This window comes from Ambystoma mexicanum, chromosome 2p, assembly GCF_040938575.1.
Source record: "Ambystoma mexicanum isolate Mex_15411 chromosome 2p, UKY_AmexF1_1, whole genome shotgun sequence".
NCBI classification, from domain to species: domain Eukaryota; kingdom Metazoa; phylum Chordata; class Amphibia; order Caudata; family Ambystomatidae; genus Ambystoma; species Ambystoma mexicanum.
Genome location: NC_090923.1, coordinates 1,441,479,119 through 1,441,494,109, shown reverse-complemented (window position 1 = coordinate 1,441,494,109; position 14,991 = coordinate 1,441,479,119). Strand labels below are relative to the sequence as shown.

At 42.5% G+C, this 14,991-nt stretch overlaps 1 protein-coding gene across 5 annotated transcripts in view; it reads left to right on the top strand.

Moving 5' to 3' along the window:
* Positions 1 to 7,367, top strand: part of LOC138567600 (uncharacterized) — a 1,191,853-nt gene extending 1,184,486 nt beyond the window's left edge. For 4 of the 5 annotated variants that reach the window (XM_069645994.1, XM_069645989.1, XM_069645987.1 and 1 more), the window contains one exon: positions 6,458 to 7,367. In XM_069645994.1, the coding sequence (XP_069502095.1) occupies positions 6,458 to 6,481 (24 nt within the window). In that variant the 3' untranslated portion in view covers positions 6,482 to 7,367. The remainder of the gene's footprint in view (positions 1 to 6,457) is intronic. The other variant, XM_069645993.1, reaches the window with a different exon arrangement.
* Positions 7,368 to 14,991: the final 7,624 nt, after the last annotated feature.

The window sequence follows — 14,991 nt, the reverse complement described above, 5'->3', positions numbered from 1 at the left end:
CAAGGACTCTAGTCGGGAGGTATTTAGGGAGGGAAAGCTGGATGTAAAGAGGTCCCAGGCCCCAGACGGCCTTGTGGATGATGCAGAGGGTCTTGAATTTGATCCTTGCAGTCACTGTTAGCCAGTGGAGAGATTTTAGGGCAGGAGAGAGGCGGTGCCTGGGCTTGAGGATAAGGATAAATCTTGCTGTCCTATTCTGTATTAGTTGGAGGGGGAGAAGGGAGGAAAGGGGCATATTCAGGAAGAGGCTGTTAATTGTCTGATAACAAATTCCAATAAACAAATTTGAAAATAAATTGAGGAAGAGGCTGCTGCAGTAGTCCAGCCTAGAGAGAACCAATGCTCTGGAGACATTGAGCCCCTGAGAAAGTGGAGCTGAAAGTTGATCTTCTTGGCAAGGTCTGTGATGTGTTAAGAGAGAGAGAGGAGTCAAAGATGATCCTGAAGTTTTTTGCCTCACAGGTGGGTGAGGGCATGGGACCCAAGGAGTCTGGCCAGAGTGGGGGGGAGAAAGGAGCAGGCCTCCCAATGAGTAGGAGCTCTGTCTTACTGTCAGGTATGAGGGAGTAGGAGGTAGAAGATGGCAGTTTGAAGGAGAGCTGTGTGTCGTCTGCATAAGACTGGAAATTAGGTTGAGAAAGTGGAGGTCAGGTTGCAGGGTTCGAAAAGTGAGATTCGATGAGCAGGAACTAAAACCAGCTCCTTGGTATCAGGCATCACCCTGTTGGGCAGAGCTACCAGAGATGCTCCTTTTACATTTTGTCCATTTTGTATGAACCATTGTGTTTAAATGTGTATTAGATGTGGTCTAATTCTTCTTTATTAACATGCTCAAATACTCAAAGTTAATGTCACATTTACACATTTGGAAGGCATCAGTTGGCACTAGGAGCCAAAAGTAGCTCCTGGTAGCTGTTGGTTTCAAGCCAACCAGGCTCTACTATGCTTGAAGCAGGAGCTAAATAGCTCCCAGCGCCCCTCAATTTTGAACCCTGAGGTAGGCCAGAGGGGCCAGGTAGATGTACAAGAGCCATGGCGATAGAATGGAGCCCTGGGGGACGCCACAGGTAGAGATTGTGGTGGAGGAGAGAAAAGGACCCATTTGCACTTGTGAGGGTCTGTTTGAAAGGAAGGAGGTAAGCCACGCCAATGCCCTGTCTGTGATGCCTAGGTTATTGCGGAGACGGTTTATGAGAATAGAGTGGTTGACCGTGTCAAAGGCAGAAGAGAGATTGAGGATTATCAGAACAGAGGAGGAGTTGGAATACAGGCTGGAGAGTAGGCCTTCACGGGTGTTCAGGAGAGCAGTTATCCGTGCCTCTGGCAGCCCTAAAGCCGGACTGGTGATCGTGGAAGCAGCCAGCTATTTCGATGGGGATGGTCAGTTGGGGGATGACCAGATTCTCCATGAGTTTGCCCAAGAAAGGGGTGATGGAGATCGGGCAATAGTAAGCCGGGTAAGAAGGGTCAGCAGATGCTTTTTAGGAGAGGGTGCACAAGAGAGTGGTTGAGGGGTTGGGGGAAGGAGCCAGTGGCATATAAGTGGTTGAAGAGGTCAGCCAACGCTGGAGGGAGAGAGGCAATGTTGTCCTTAATGGTTCTGAGGAGCAGGGGAGCACCTGTTTAGAGGAGACTTTCAGAGAGCCGACGACTCTAGAGATCTCATCTGGCACCTTGGGAGAGAAAGAGGAGAGTATGGGGGGAGCCAAGGGAGGCGAGAGAGGGGATGGGGAGGTGTAGAGGGGGAGCAGAAGACAGAGGACAGGATGTCCAAAGTTTTGGAGAAGTGGGTGGCCATTGCAGAGCAGAGAGCCTCGGAGGGGTAGGGGAAGAGGAGACTGTGGTGGGATTGACAAGTTCCTTGCAGACTTTAAAGAGTTCAGACGTGTTGTTGGTGGCTCCAGAGATACAGGCTTGGCATGAGCCCTCTTCTTGGAGCAGATGCAGAGGCGGTGTTGCCTTTGAAGTAGGCAGCATGTCAGTTTTTCAGAGGATGAGCTAGATGCCAGCCACTTACCCTCTGCAGCTTTGCACTTGCATATCAAAGCGACCAAGTCAGAGTCATACCAAGAATTTCATTTGGAGGCGGGCTTCATGTGGATCCTCATGACAGGGGCAAGGATGTCCAGGGTGTTGAAGATAGAAAGGTGGAGGTTAGCAAGAACAGAGTCGGAGGGAGAGTCCAAGGAGGGGAGCAGAGGAGGGATGAAGGAAGAGGCAAATGTAGTGACTGGCAACCGCTTCATCGGTCGAAGACAAAGCAGGAGACTGGCAGTGCTGGTGGAGGAATCAGAGGACATGGAAGGTCAAGGTGAGAAGAGAGGTCGGACCAGGAGAGAGGAATAATGAGATGGTTAGAGAGAGGGATGTCTGTTGAGGTGAGAGCATCAAGTGTGTGTCTGGCCGAGTGGGTTAGGCCAGAAGGAAGGATATAGAGGGAAAGAGTGTTGCAAAGGTTGTGGAAGAGAACAGTGGCCCCTTCGAGAGAGTCGAGATGGATGTTGAAGTCCCCGTGGAAGATATGTTTGGGGGAGGAGGTAAGAAGAGAGGAGGACAGGTCGGCCCATTCTGAGAGGATGATGGAGGATGGTTTGGGGGGTCTGTAGATGGTTACAAGAGTAAGCGAGAAAGTAGGTGAAACAAACAGCCTGCAGACTAGGCTTTCAAAGGATGAGTAGGTTTGGCCGGGGATGATGGAGACAGGAGCCCACTCAGGGAAGATCTGAGCCACTCCATCACCAGCCCGTGAGGGCTTGGAATTGGACAGGATTGTGTAGCCTTCAGAGAGAGAAGAGTGACAAAAAGCAGTGTCTGAGCTGGCCTTGAACCACGTCTCAGTGAGAGTAAGGACGTCAAGGTCAAGAAGGTATTCAAGGAGGCGACAGATGTCAGAAGAGTGTTTGATAGCAGAGCCAGAATTTAGTGTGCCTAAGTACAGTTGGTTGCTCCCTTTAAAGGTTTTGCAATGCAGGGCCACCTCTGGGGGGGGATGAAAGAGGGAAGGAGGGGGGGAAGTTGAAGGAAGAAGGAAGATGGCTGTGAAGAAGGCAGAGGTTGGGCTGAGAGCCCGGGGCCATCATAGTGCCTTCATGATAGACATTAATGGTGCATTTGGAAGATAAGTGCGCCAAGAGCACTTCCCATCTGGTGCCGCCAGTAATGAGGGAGGAGGAGAAAGGGGAGAGGACAGAGACCATATGGGGGTCCATAGGTTGCAAGAAGGAACGGCAAAGAGAATGTCAGTGATAGTCTGTCTAGAAGAGACAGACTATCTACTGTCTACGATCTTTCTACTATCATGTAGGTGTCTGCGAGGGGCAGCCCAGGATTGCAAATCAGGAATATAATTTTTAGTTTCCTCCTACCAGACTTAGTGAGATAGGGTAGGGTATGAGATGGAGAAGCAGTTAGAAAAGAGGGGAGATGGAGAGAGCCATGGGGTGAGAGAAGAGGAGGAGGAGGGGGCGGGGGTAGCCAGAGGATACCAGGGGAGAGGGTTAAGCACTAGTCAACAGAATCACACCAGGCAGCCAAGCAGACGGAGATCAATGAGCACGCTGGAAATACCCAGATATACAAATCAGTTAACAATTGGTAGTGCACCTAAATTCGATTTTAGCCAAAAGCAGTAGAACCAGTTCACAAATGGTGGTGATGCACACCTAAATTTGTTTTTAGCCAAAAGCACTAGAAACAGCCCAAAATGGAGGTGGGTGGATAATTGGATGCACACCTAAATTCAATTTTAGCTACAATCGCTAGAAACGGCAGAACATTTTAGTGGATGCACACCTAATTTCGAGTTTAGCCAAGAGCACTAGAAACAGCACAAAATGGTGTTCGAGGCATAGCTGGATGCACACATAAAATCAATTTTAGCTAAAAGCACTACAGACAGGATCCTGCGCTTAGAAACCACTCACTGGTATTAAGTGTGTGGTCAGAAATCAGAAATCAGGGACATCTTATTGAATAGAACAATATAATGCATCGATTGAATGAGATTCAACAGATATTGACAGAGTAGATGTTATTGATCGTGCTATTATGTTTATAAGATCCAAAATTGTTGTCAATACTATATTGAGTGAAGCTTCCCAGTTGAGGCATTTGGGCTTTGATGTATTTTTACAACATGAAAGGGATTCTGAAATCAGTATCCATAGTACAAAGCCTATTCCTGAATTGATAAAGATTCTCGTATTAGCCAATGTTAAAGGAAATACTGGAAGGGGTGTGACCCTGGTAAAAAATAACATAGATACCCTGGTAAACCAAGTATGATTGGTCTTGGCTGAATGGTGCATTCCTTCAAACAGGGAAGAGTGTAAATTCGTAACTACTGTAATCCTTGTTCAGCCCTTTGGTTAATGTCTTGGAATTCAAAAGGTAATTTGTTTTCAAATCCTATTTTAGGTGAACGGTTAAAATTACACCATTTTATTTTTCTACAAGAAACATGACTGATGGAAAAACCATCCTTTGATCGATATGTTTCATACTTTAAACAAGCGCATAAAGGTGCCTCTGGTCGTCCTTCTGGTGGTTTATTAACCTTGATTAAATCTGCTGGGAATATCAATGCTGTGGGTTCTTTCAAAATCTGTAATGGTTTGATTGCTTCTCATGGTAGGATCCTGCCTGGTGTTTGGGTCCCTGATTTCTTATTTGTAAATGTTTATTGGTACAAAGAAACCATTGATCTTGAAGTAGCATTGAACAAGCTCAATGTCACAGTAAATACATGGTGTATTAATATAAGAGGAGGACATCCTGTGGTACTGGGTGATTTTAACCCACATTAATTTGGATTTGTTGCAGGACCAGTACCACGGTACTCAGTGTCCCTATTAAGGTGAAGGAAATTTGGTGTTGGGCACAGGTGGTGGACTATGATGTCACATGGAGAATTGTCGTAATAGTCTTAGAACGGAAAGTTTGAACCTTGTTTTACATTCCGTTTTGGGGCGTTTGCCCGATAATTTGTCTTTTGTACAGTGGGACCGTGTGGAGTGATTTTGGATGTGACGACCAGTGCATATAGCACTAAGGAGTAATACCTTATTCGGCCTAAGTAAATTATACTTGGGACGCAAATTTACAGGTAGAGATACATTTATATTTTCCTACCTAAGTCGCCCTTTTTGATATTGATGGTTAGGGCTAGGTGAAATTATTCGAACCTGGGATGCCCACATATTGATATGTTTTTGTATGTTTGTTGCACCCACAGATTTTGGAGTACCATTACTGAAACTAAAGAATAGAATTTTGAGTGGAAAAAGAACGCCACTTTAGAGCACAAGATACATGATTGCCCCTGAGGAATGTCCAGTTAACACACAACATATAGGACAGAAACTTATATAAGTCGGGCTACGATGGGTACAGTGTGGAGTAAAAACAATTAATTTGGCTCTGTGCCTTGTGTGCAGGTTCTAACTTTTTGTTTCCTGTGTTTTTGAACATTGAAATTTGTTTTTTTAGTGCGTTTGTGTATATTGTATTGTAACATGTGCATATGCTTTTTAAATGTTTTACAATTTTTCTCATGCACAGGATTTATTTATACTTCTCTGAAAATCAAGAGCATGTTTCCTGAATGTCATCCCATCTGCCCCTTTTGTCAAGAGATAGCCTCCTAGTCCCAAGTGTTTTTGAGTTGCCTGATGTTCGCCATACGCTGAGTGGGTCTGTTACAGATACTTCAGAATATTTTAGAGATGGAGCTTCTGCCTAATGCAGGAATGGCTATGCTAGGATTAATGGATCACCAATAGGGCAGGAATCGAGACATTTTAAACATGGTATTTTTGTAAATACATTTTTGCTAGATCTTCATTTACCAAAACTAGAAATCTCTATTTCCCCCAAATGTAAAATCTTGGGAGAAGAAAATTAAACTCTTAATGGGAATGGTGGAGTGCTTCTTTACTCGCAGTGGGAGTATCTGTACCTTGCTGTAAGGTAATTGATATGTAAAGAACCACAAGTGGTAAGCGCAAGGAAATGTATAACAAAGTATTGTCTGTTATAGTAAAATACGAGCCTTTTATCACTTTATTTTTTATGGTTATTTGAAATGGCAAGGCTCTGTTTGGAACATTTCACTATGGTATTTTATTAGCTATTTGGCTGAAACTGGGTTATATGTACATTTTAATTTTCCTATTTTATGCATGCATACTTGTATCTATTATGTGCCTCTCTTTATAAGTGTGTACATGTTAGAATAAATATGGTAGTTTTTGTAATAAAAAAAATAAGACTGTGACATTTGTAATTGAACTCTGAGCTATGAAGATTATTTATTGGTAATTGTGCCATTTTGGTCTCTGTTTGGATGGCGGGCGTCTGAAAATTCCCTGAAGTAGCTCATACCGTGTTTGGTTGTTTTAAGGACCATTATTCACTGTCTGGATAAGCACTCTGACCGCTGCTCCTCTTGTTTTTGCAGGCCTCCAATACCTTCGGAACATGAAGATCAGCCAGGTGAACTTGGATGGCACTGGAGTGACAACTACTGGAGTTTCCAACCTAATCTCGTGCTGTCCAAGCTTACTGAGCATCCGGGCTAGTAACCTCCAGGTTTTACTCAATGACCAGGTGTCTGATGAAGAACTTCCTAGCTAAAGCAATGTAGGATTGGGCCTAATCATGAATGGGAGGCATCACCTCCAAAGCGAACCACCCAATACCTTGGAAGGGTATTCCTTTTCATAGCATGTAGCAGGGTGAGTCAGGCTCTCCAACGTTCTCGGAGTGGAGACCAGCATATGAGGATTGAACTTCCAGTACTATGAGAGTGTCTTAGGCAGGCAAAAGCTCATCTGGAGACCAGGACAAGAACGCGACGAGTGACAACAGCCTTTTGTCTAAACCTACTCATGCTCCTCAAAAGCACCCCATCTCTATTCTTCCCATTTTAGTGTACTTTGATTTTCTTTTAATTAATCTTTTTATGGTTTCACTCTGTTTTGGGGCCAAATTGTTTTAGAATTAAGACTAAAGCTTGGAACATTACGCTAAAAAATAAACATGCTCACTAACACCAGTTCAATAAGGGACATCCAGGAAATGAACATTTAATTATCTTGACAGATGGGAACCGGGGTGTTATGGCCTCTGTCATTCTGCTTGGGAAAATCGTTTTACTGAAATGATTAGGAATGTCATCCAGTCTACTGCAAATCTGTCTCTTAATATTCTCTATTATCTTCTGGACAAGACTTCTCCTAAATGGTTGTATCCATGCCCCTCTTCTTAATGAGTAGCACATAAAAATATTATTCTGTAATGATGCCCTGCAATTCTTGTAGCACCTACGTCAAGGGATACAAAATCAATTAAAATTCATATTACATCAACTCCAATGTATGTATCTTTATTATTATGCTACATTATGTAACAAAATGTCTTATAAAAAACATCCTGTCTTTTTAAGAAACGATCCAGAGGTATGTAAGTGTGCGAACGATAATGTCTGTCACCGGTTCTGCATGGTTTTAACGAAATAAATTACTTTGTGGTACTTTACTCCATCAGAATTGCTACAATGTTTTCTTTGTGTTTTTAATAATGGGGGAACTGCACCACACCCCAATCCCCTTGCATTATCGCCCCTTTCCCTCACACCCCTCCCCTCTGTATCCCCTAACCCTTAAAAATATCTATCTATACATTTACTTCCCCAATGACAAAATAAATTACCTCAAAATAATTTGCTTTGTTGAAACCACTGTACACAGTGTCACCACCAACAGTTTAGAAATGTGTTGAGTAGCCTTTGTTGAAGCCCTTCCGCTCAGCTTAATGTCACATATGCACCAGCACAGATGTCTGTAATCATGTACCTGTATGCGTTGGTGCTTTGGGCACATGCCATGTTGGCACTTCCAACGCATACCTGAGTAAGGAAATACAAGAAGAGTATCCTCTTAAATTCAGTGTTCTGCAAGTAAGATGGTCTGCCCATGACTGTCACTTGTTGCTTCTTTTTAGATGCCCCAGTGTTAGTGAAGTTATCTTGCATCGAACATGACATATTGAAAGTTACGCATTATGTGTTTGTTGGTATATGTCTTATGATTTAATATTTAACTACTGCAGGACCTCACTTTTTTTGTAGTCTGACATGGAATGCACAAACATTTACATTTTGCCTAGCACTGTTCTGTACTGTCTGAATAATTCAGTAGAAGACACCTTCGAAATCACACCCAGGAACTTGGCAATACTGGCACTGGTATTATAATTGGTTATCTGCTTGTTCATCTTAAAGCCAAACAGTTCCTTGATGCCAAATGGTAGATTGATGATTTTGTTGTGAGCATGTTGGAAGAGGTTGGTATACTTCAGCCACCCCTGTTTTAGCACCCCTAATAGAAGGTTCAGGTCCCCTGGAAGTCATATCCACAGGATTGAGAAGACTATCCAGCAGTGCAGTTGAAGTGTATTTCCTCGCACTACCCTAAACTCATTCTGCTTCTCTTGTGTGAGATCAGTAGGGAAGGCTGTCTGGTTCAGTGTAGGTGTCTGCCTGTCATAATTGAAGTGAAGATTATTTTTATCTTTATTTGTTTTTTATTTATTAATAGTACATTATAGCCAATTATAGCCTTTTGTACAAACCCATCACAATTTGAATACAAAGAAAATAAAATGAATACAATAAAAACAAATAGTATCCAAGTGCTTAAAGTGAATACCCTAAAAATAGGTTCACTCTACCCCCACATTTTAGTAAAATGGTATATCGGTCCAACGTCAGTACTATCAAAATACGAAATCCATAGTTTGTGAGGATCGAAAGTAGGAAGGTCCATCCAAGAAGCTAGCAGCGTGGTCCTTCATAAGAAGTACAGTACTTAACATTCTATTATCAGATATTTAACTGTTTCTATAACTGTTTCTATAACATCCCACAAAGTCTACAACATTGGTGGATCCTCAACCGACATCCCCGCCCTCCTATTAATTCCAAACAGGCGACATTGTTAAACTTTATACGCAAGTATTTGGCAGTTACCCAATTTTGCTAGGGCATGTCAAAAGGTAGGCGTCCGGGCTAGAACAACAGTTGTAATTTACAACAGATTTTCGAGCCAAAGCTTTAGTAGCCAAATTTACTAAAGCTTGTTCAATGAGTGTATTAGAAATCCATCTGTTATGGGCAACAGTAAGTTTAGCTGACGTGTACCTCGCCGGTATCAGTCCAAGAGGCACGATCAAAGAATACAATCCATTATATAACTTAAGCATGCTCAAATACCACACCCCATGATGACAGACTGAATTAGTGTTCCATTTATGTACAATAGGGTGTCTGAGGCAGCTTGGACAATTTTAAATCTAAGTTAAGTTTATTAATAAACATCAAACTAAATATAGAAGGCAACCACAGTTCAAGGACATACTCAATGGGGATCGATGTCGACAAATTAATTAATGTACGTAGACAGGGATTTTCTATTTTGACCACTCTAGATAGATGTTTTAAGGCCCAAATCTCGGCAGCGTATAATATCACAGGCTGAATTTTAGACTTATACATAGTAATATCACTGAGCTTGAAGAGTAGCCAACATTTTCCCTTGCAAATCATAGGATACTCCCCATGACATGTCAGATTTGTATCTCAAGGCCAACTACATGCAAGTCCCAATTTAAGCTGCAGTCACCAAGGTAATTGAAAGAGGAAACTTGCTCAACTACTTGTTCACCCATACTCAAGGAGCCCCTCTTAACTGTCCTGGAAGTACCAGAAATGAATACCATAGATTAAGTTTTGGCAACATTAGTGTTAAGGTCATTTAGTTCTGCATATTGATGTAAGTTTATCTAAAGTGCATTGAAGGCCACTAAGAGTGCCATCTAGTTGCATCAGGTCGTCTATGTAATCCAATAAGAACCCAAGTGAGGTAGATGGGCACTAGTACTCATCAAAGTTTCAGGAAGATCTCCAAGGAATAGGTTGAAAAGTACCAGTGCCAGAGTACACCCTTGTTTAAGGCCAACCCTCGTGTCAAGCTAATCTGTAGTGATCCACAATTGGAGGCCCTGTTCTTGACTTTAGTGGACGTGTAGTGCGAGAGCCAATCATCTTGAGCAACCCATGAGGGATACCCCAATTGTGCAGATTTTTCCACAGTCCATCTCTACAGCACTAAAGTCAATAAAGGCTGCATATAGGTATGCTGTTTTATAATTTACCAGGCATATTCAATGAGGCTTACCATGGTTAATATATTAGTCTGTGTTCACGCCCTGCTTTGGAATCCCGTTTGAAGGTTAGCAGTAAGTCTAGCTTCAGTGGCCCAGACACATGGTTCCATCAGTAATTCCCTGGCAAAGATCTTTGCGGGGGCGGAGAGCATAGCGAGCAGCTTGTAATTACCTGGCATGTGCCTAGGCCTTTCTTTTATAATTGTACTCAATAGTGCTTTCTCGCCAGGTGTCGGGAATCCTACTAGTGTGGCTGATGGATTTAAACCGATGAAATAGTAACTTAGACCACCAGTCAGGGTCATACTTGATGAGAGCATTGCAAATGCCACCCGGGCCAGGAGCTAGAGAATTTTTTAAAGATGTTTATTCACAAAGGGGTGAGAGTAAACTGCCAAGTGATTTTAGAAAGGTCTAATCTAAAAGTGCTAGGAGATATTTTACTAAAAGAGCAATTAACAAATATAGCCCATTGCTCACTAGTCACATTAGCCAAGATTAAGGGTGGAATAGACTGTAAGCGTGTCAGCCGCCAGAATAACCATTGGTTGCCACTTAAGACTGCACTCAACAAAGCTTGCCATCTCTCTATTTTTTTGGCATGTCGATATTGCCTCAGCCATGACGTATAGGATGTTTTCCTTGCCCTAGACAGCTCCACAACTACGTGCCCCTCAAAGTTACAAGAAAGTATGATGCGAAGATCCCTCTTCAAGATTCTCTTTGCTGAACGAATATTAGAATCATATTTGTCTATGAATGCCACGATTGGTGCTCATAGCACCAAGAGTCGCAGCAGATTTAATTTCCTTTGCATATCGGCTAATTGCCTGATTGTTGATTGTGTTGGATATCTGTAAGAATCATCAGTGTGCCCATCCATATTAACACCCTCAATAGCATCTTCTGCCCCAAAAAAGGTGCTCAAATCCATGGAAATCAAACATTGAGTAGCCAAAATGATGTTTAAAGGGTTCCACGATAATCAATTGTTACCACAGTTAACATCAATGGTCCCACTCTTGTTCGTTGGAGAACTGACAACACCAAGTTGAAGGTATATTAACAAGGGAAAATTGTCACTTTCCTCCCTTGCAAGAACAATTAAAGCTAGGTTTGCTATCAAAAATAGATGGAAAACCGAATGTATAATCAATAGTCGTAGCACTGTTTCCAGTGACTCTGATGTAATTCCCTGGCTGGTCATGCAGACATCTGCCATTCACCATGCATATGTCCAGTAAGCCTGGGGTTTCATCCTATAATGGACTATGCTAATTACATTGTGTGGGTCTCATTTCAGATTCTGGTACAAGAAGGCAATATTCAGTGGAGGGAATACACATGTTAAAATCCCCCATCAGGAATATTTGTTTTCCACTACCGTGTTGTACTATTAGCTCTGAGATAAGGGCGTTCAATTCTTTATTGCAAGTATGATCTACGGCATCATACAAGTTGATGATGAGCAAATTCAACTCATGCCCATCGACCAACTTCCCATCAAGATCACCAGCCAAAACTAAATCAGAAATGACATTAAAATGAATTAAGTTGAGAGAGGAAGTGCAACTGATGAGAAGTCCTCCTTTAGGGCGATCCAAACAGCCTTTCATAGTGGGGCGCTGAATAGTGATCCTGCCATCAAATGGCAACTCCTCAGTCAACCAGCTTTCTTGTAGTACAACAATTGTAAATAAAGACAAGTTATTAAAAATGCCATCCTCCTCTCGTAAGTGTGAAAACCCTTGATGATTCCAGGAAAGAATTTTAAAATCCTGGTCAGGGCCGTTTCAGTAAATTGTTAGGTAGAAAACTAGAAAGCCAAGACCAATACACTAACTTGTGCTCTTCTGGTTGACTGTCGTTATTTATCAAATGAACTTCTCTGTATTCATCAGTATGTGCTGCTACTCTGATGGATGACAGATGCTGCAGAGAGTTTGAAATGGGCGTCCGGTCATGTGTAAAGTGTTGTCCAATATGCACCTGGTGGTGGGGTCAAAGATTCCGTTAGTTTCTATAGCAGAAACAGCAGAACATTCGTAACCCATCCTATAGAAGTCCACCTCACTCTGTAGAATAAACCATCATCGAATTTTGAGTGATGCTAACGTAAAAAGTTGCTGATTCACAATGGGCAGAAATGTCAACAAACTTTGGTGCTTGTGGTAATAACTCGCAGCAGAGGGATATGATGGGACGACTCAAGAAAGGCAGAGCGATTAAGTATAACTGCGTTTGAGAGGTGAAAAAGGCTCTGTATCTTGAGCACCCACTTATTGTCAAAGTGAGTACCAATATCCCTCTTAGCTGAATTAGAATTGGCGTGGGGTCGCCATGCAATATTCAGAGTGTCTGACCCTCCAAGGCATAAATGACTAGCCGGAATAGCGCCATGGTCATGGGCATCACTGACCAGCCTAGATGGTAAGGGGGGAGGAGCCAAGAGGGACCCTTCCATCACGAGCTGGGTGTTATTTGCCCTCTAAACACAAGTGCAAGTATGACAACATATATGGATCTGGATTCCCGATTACTGTGCCAAGAGGGACCAGAAGTGTTTTTCTCCATCGCTGGAATTACAGTGTCTCTGTCATAAAGGGTGTGTATATCTTCCAATATGCATGAGCAATTTAAAATCGGGCAGAGTATATGAGCTGGACTTGGGCGGCTAAGGAAGTTTTTTTGTACCCTGGGTATAAACCACCCCAAAGAGTGTAGAAATGTCTTTATGCCTGTTATTAGATTTTCAGTTTCTAGTCTTGTTAGCACTTTGAGGATTAAGAGTTATGCCCTGCTTACACAACTCTTTATCTATGACTGCCCTTATATTTTGGTGCATCAACCGCAGAGTCATCAGAGATAAATATCTTGTCAGTCTTTTGTTTAGATGATGTAATGAAAAAACTAACAAGAGTGCATATTTTGTGCATGGGCTGCTTTACAATGTTTCCGGGGTGTTACGTTAGTTTGTGTGATTCTCGATGTCTTGCCAATGTATCCAAGACAGAAGTTAAATTCTCAATGATTACTATTTAACTAATTTTGGCGGCCTTCTCAGCCAAACTATTAGTATGTGTATTAGTAACCTTAGAAGCCATAATAGATTTATTGGGATCCTGGTTGTGAAAAAAACGGGGGGCGAGGTGAATAGCTTGATGGACAAGTTCTTTTTGGCAAGCCACATTGGTGTTAACTCTGCAGGTGACCAAAGATGGACTGATCTGCCTGAGCATGGCCGAATGGGCTAAAGTAATGGTGTTAATATTGTCACATTTTTCTAGGACCTCCTTTATCAAAGCGACCAATGCCGTATATTGAGTACAAAATGAATTGGCAGTTGTAGAGGCAGTAAGAGTTTTAAGAATGTGTTCAGCCAAATTTTCACTCTCATAGAGAGGCTAAGCTTCTTCTACAATAGATTTCAAAAAAGGTATTTCAGGAGTGCACAGCAGACTGCGATTCAAAGTATCAGCATTGATAGGATGATTTTGCGGTGTAGCGGTCTCAGGTTTCCTGCTTAACTTAGGGCTGACCAATAGCAAATTAGTCATATTAGTCATCGCATTGAGCACAGAAATGGTATCCATCTAAAAGATGTGTGAATCTGTTGGATCTTCTCCAGGAATGGGCGATAACATGGTCTCGACATGCGCAATCATTTTTGTGCCGAGACAGCTCAGTGAGGACATGAGTGGACTGTCCAGTTATTTTTATTTATTTATAACGTGCCGGGAACCCGCAGGCATCAGGGTGCACAAAAACACAAAGGGACAAACATATAATAAGGCGACATCACAGGAAACAGCACCTAATTGCAGGAAATAAAATACCACTAGTGATAGGGAGACTAACTAGAGATTAGAGTTTTCAAGGAACTCTAAAAAGTTATTCCTTTTTTTTCAAGTGTAGGGTACTTGCCAGGGAATTCTAGTATTGTGCAGCCAGGCAAGGAAAAGCTCTACCCAATCCTCTGGCCCTTCTGGCCTTGTAGGAGTTTATCAGACCCGTATTTGTGGAACGTAGGGTACGTTTAGCCTCATGTAAGGTAATGCCAGCCTTTAAATAAACTGGAGCCTTACCGTACAGGCATTTATGTACCTACAAAGCAGTCTTAAACTGGGTCCAAGCATGGACTGGGAGCCAATGCAGTGATTGCCTAGCAGCAGTAATGTGCTTGCGTTGTGGAATTCCTTTAACAATGCGGACTGCATCATTTTGGAGGGTCTGGAATCGATGCAGGGATTTTTGTACTTGCCCCGATCAGCAAAGCATTGCAACAGTCGAGGCGCAAGAGGATTATAGCTTGTGCCACTGATGAACAATTTGGCAAGGAAATAAAAGTTTTAATGTTTTTTTAGCAGTTTCAGGTGATATTGGCAGTTTCTGGATATGTAGTTGTACTGAGTTTCGGCACTCAGGAAGTACGCCCAAAGTTTTCACTTTCTCAGCCACTGGAATGTTACAATTCTTAATACTAAAAGATGAGTACTCTGACCCTAATCTTGCTCTAGCCTGAGCACTTCCGAATTACAAATGTTCGGTCTTAGCTCCGTTGAGACAAAGTACATTTTCCGACATCCACCTTTCAATGATCCCATAGATGGTGTTAAGATTCTTCGTGTCGACCTTGTGGTTCCCACTGATTTCCAGGACCAGCTGCATGTCGTCTGCGTAGTTGGTAAAAAAGGACCCCCAAGATTCTAAAAGACTGCAGACAGAGCTAATATACAAATTAAACAAAGTTGGTGCAATACAGGCCCC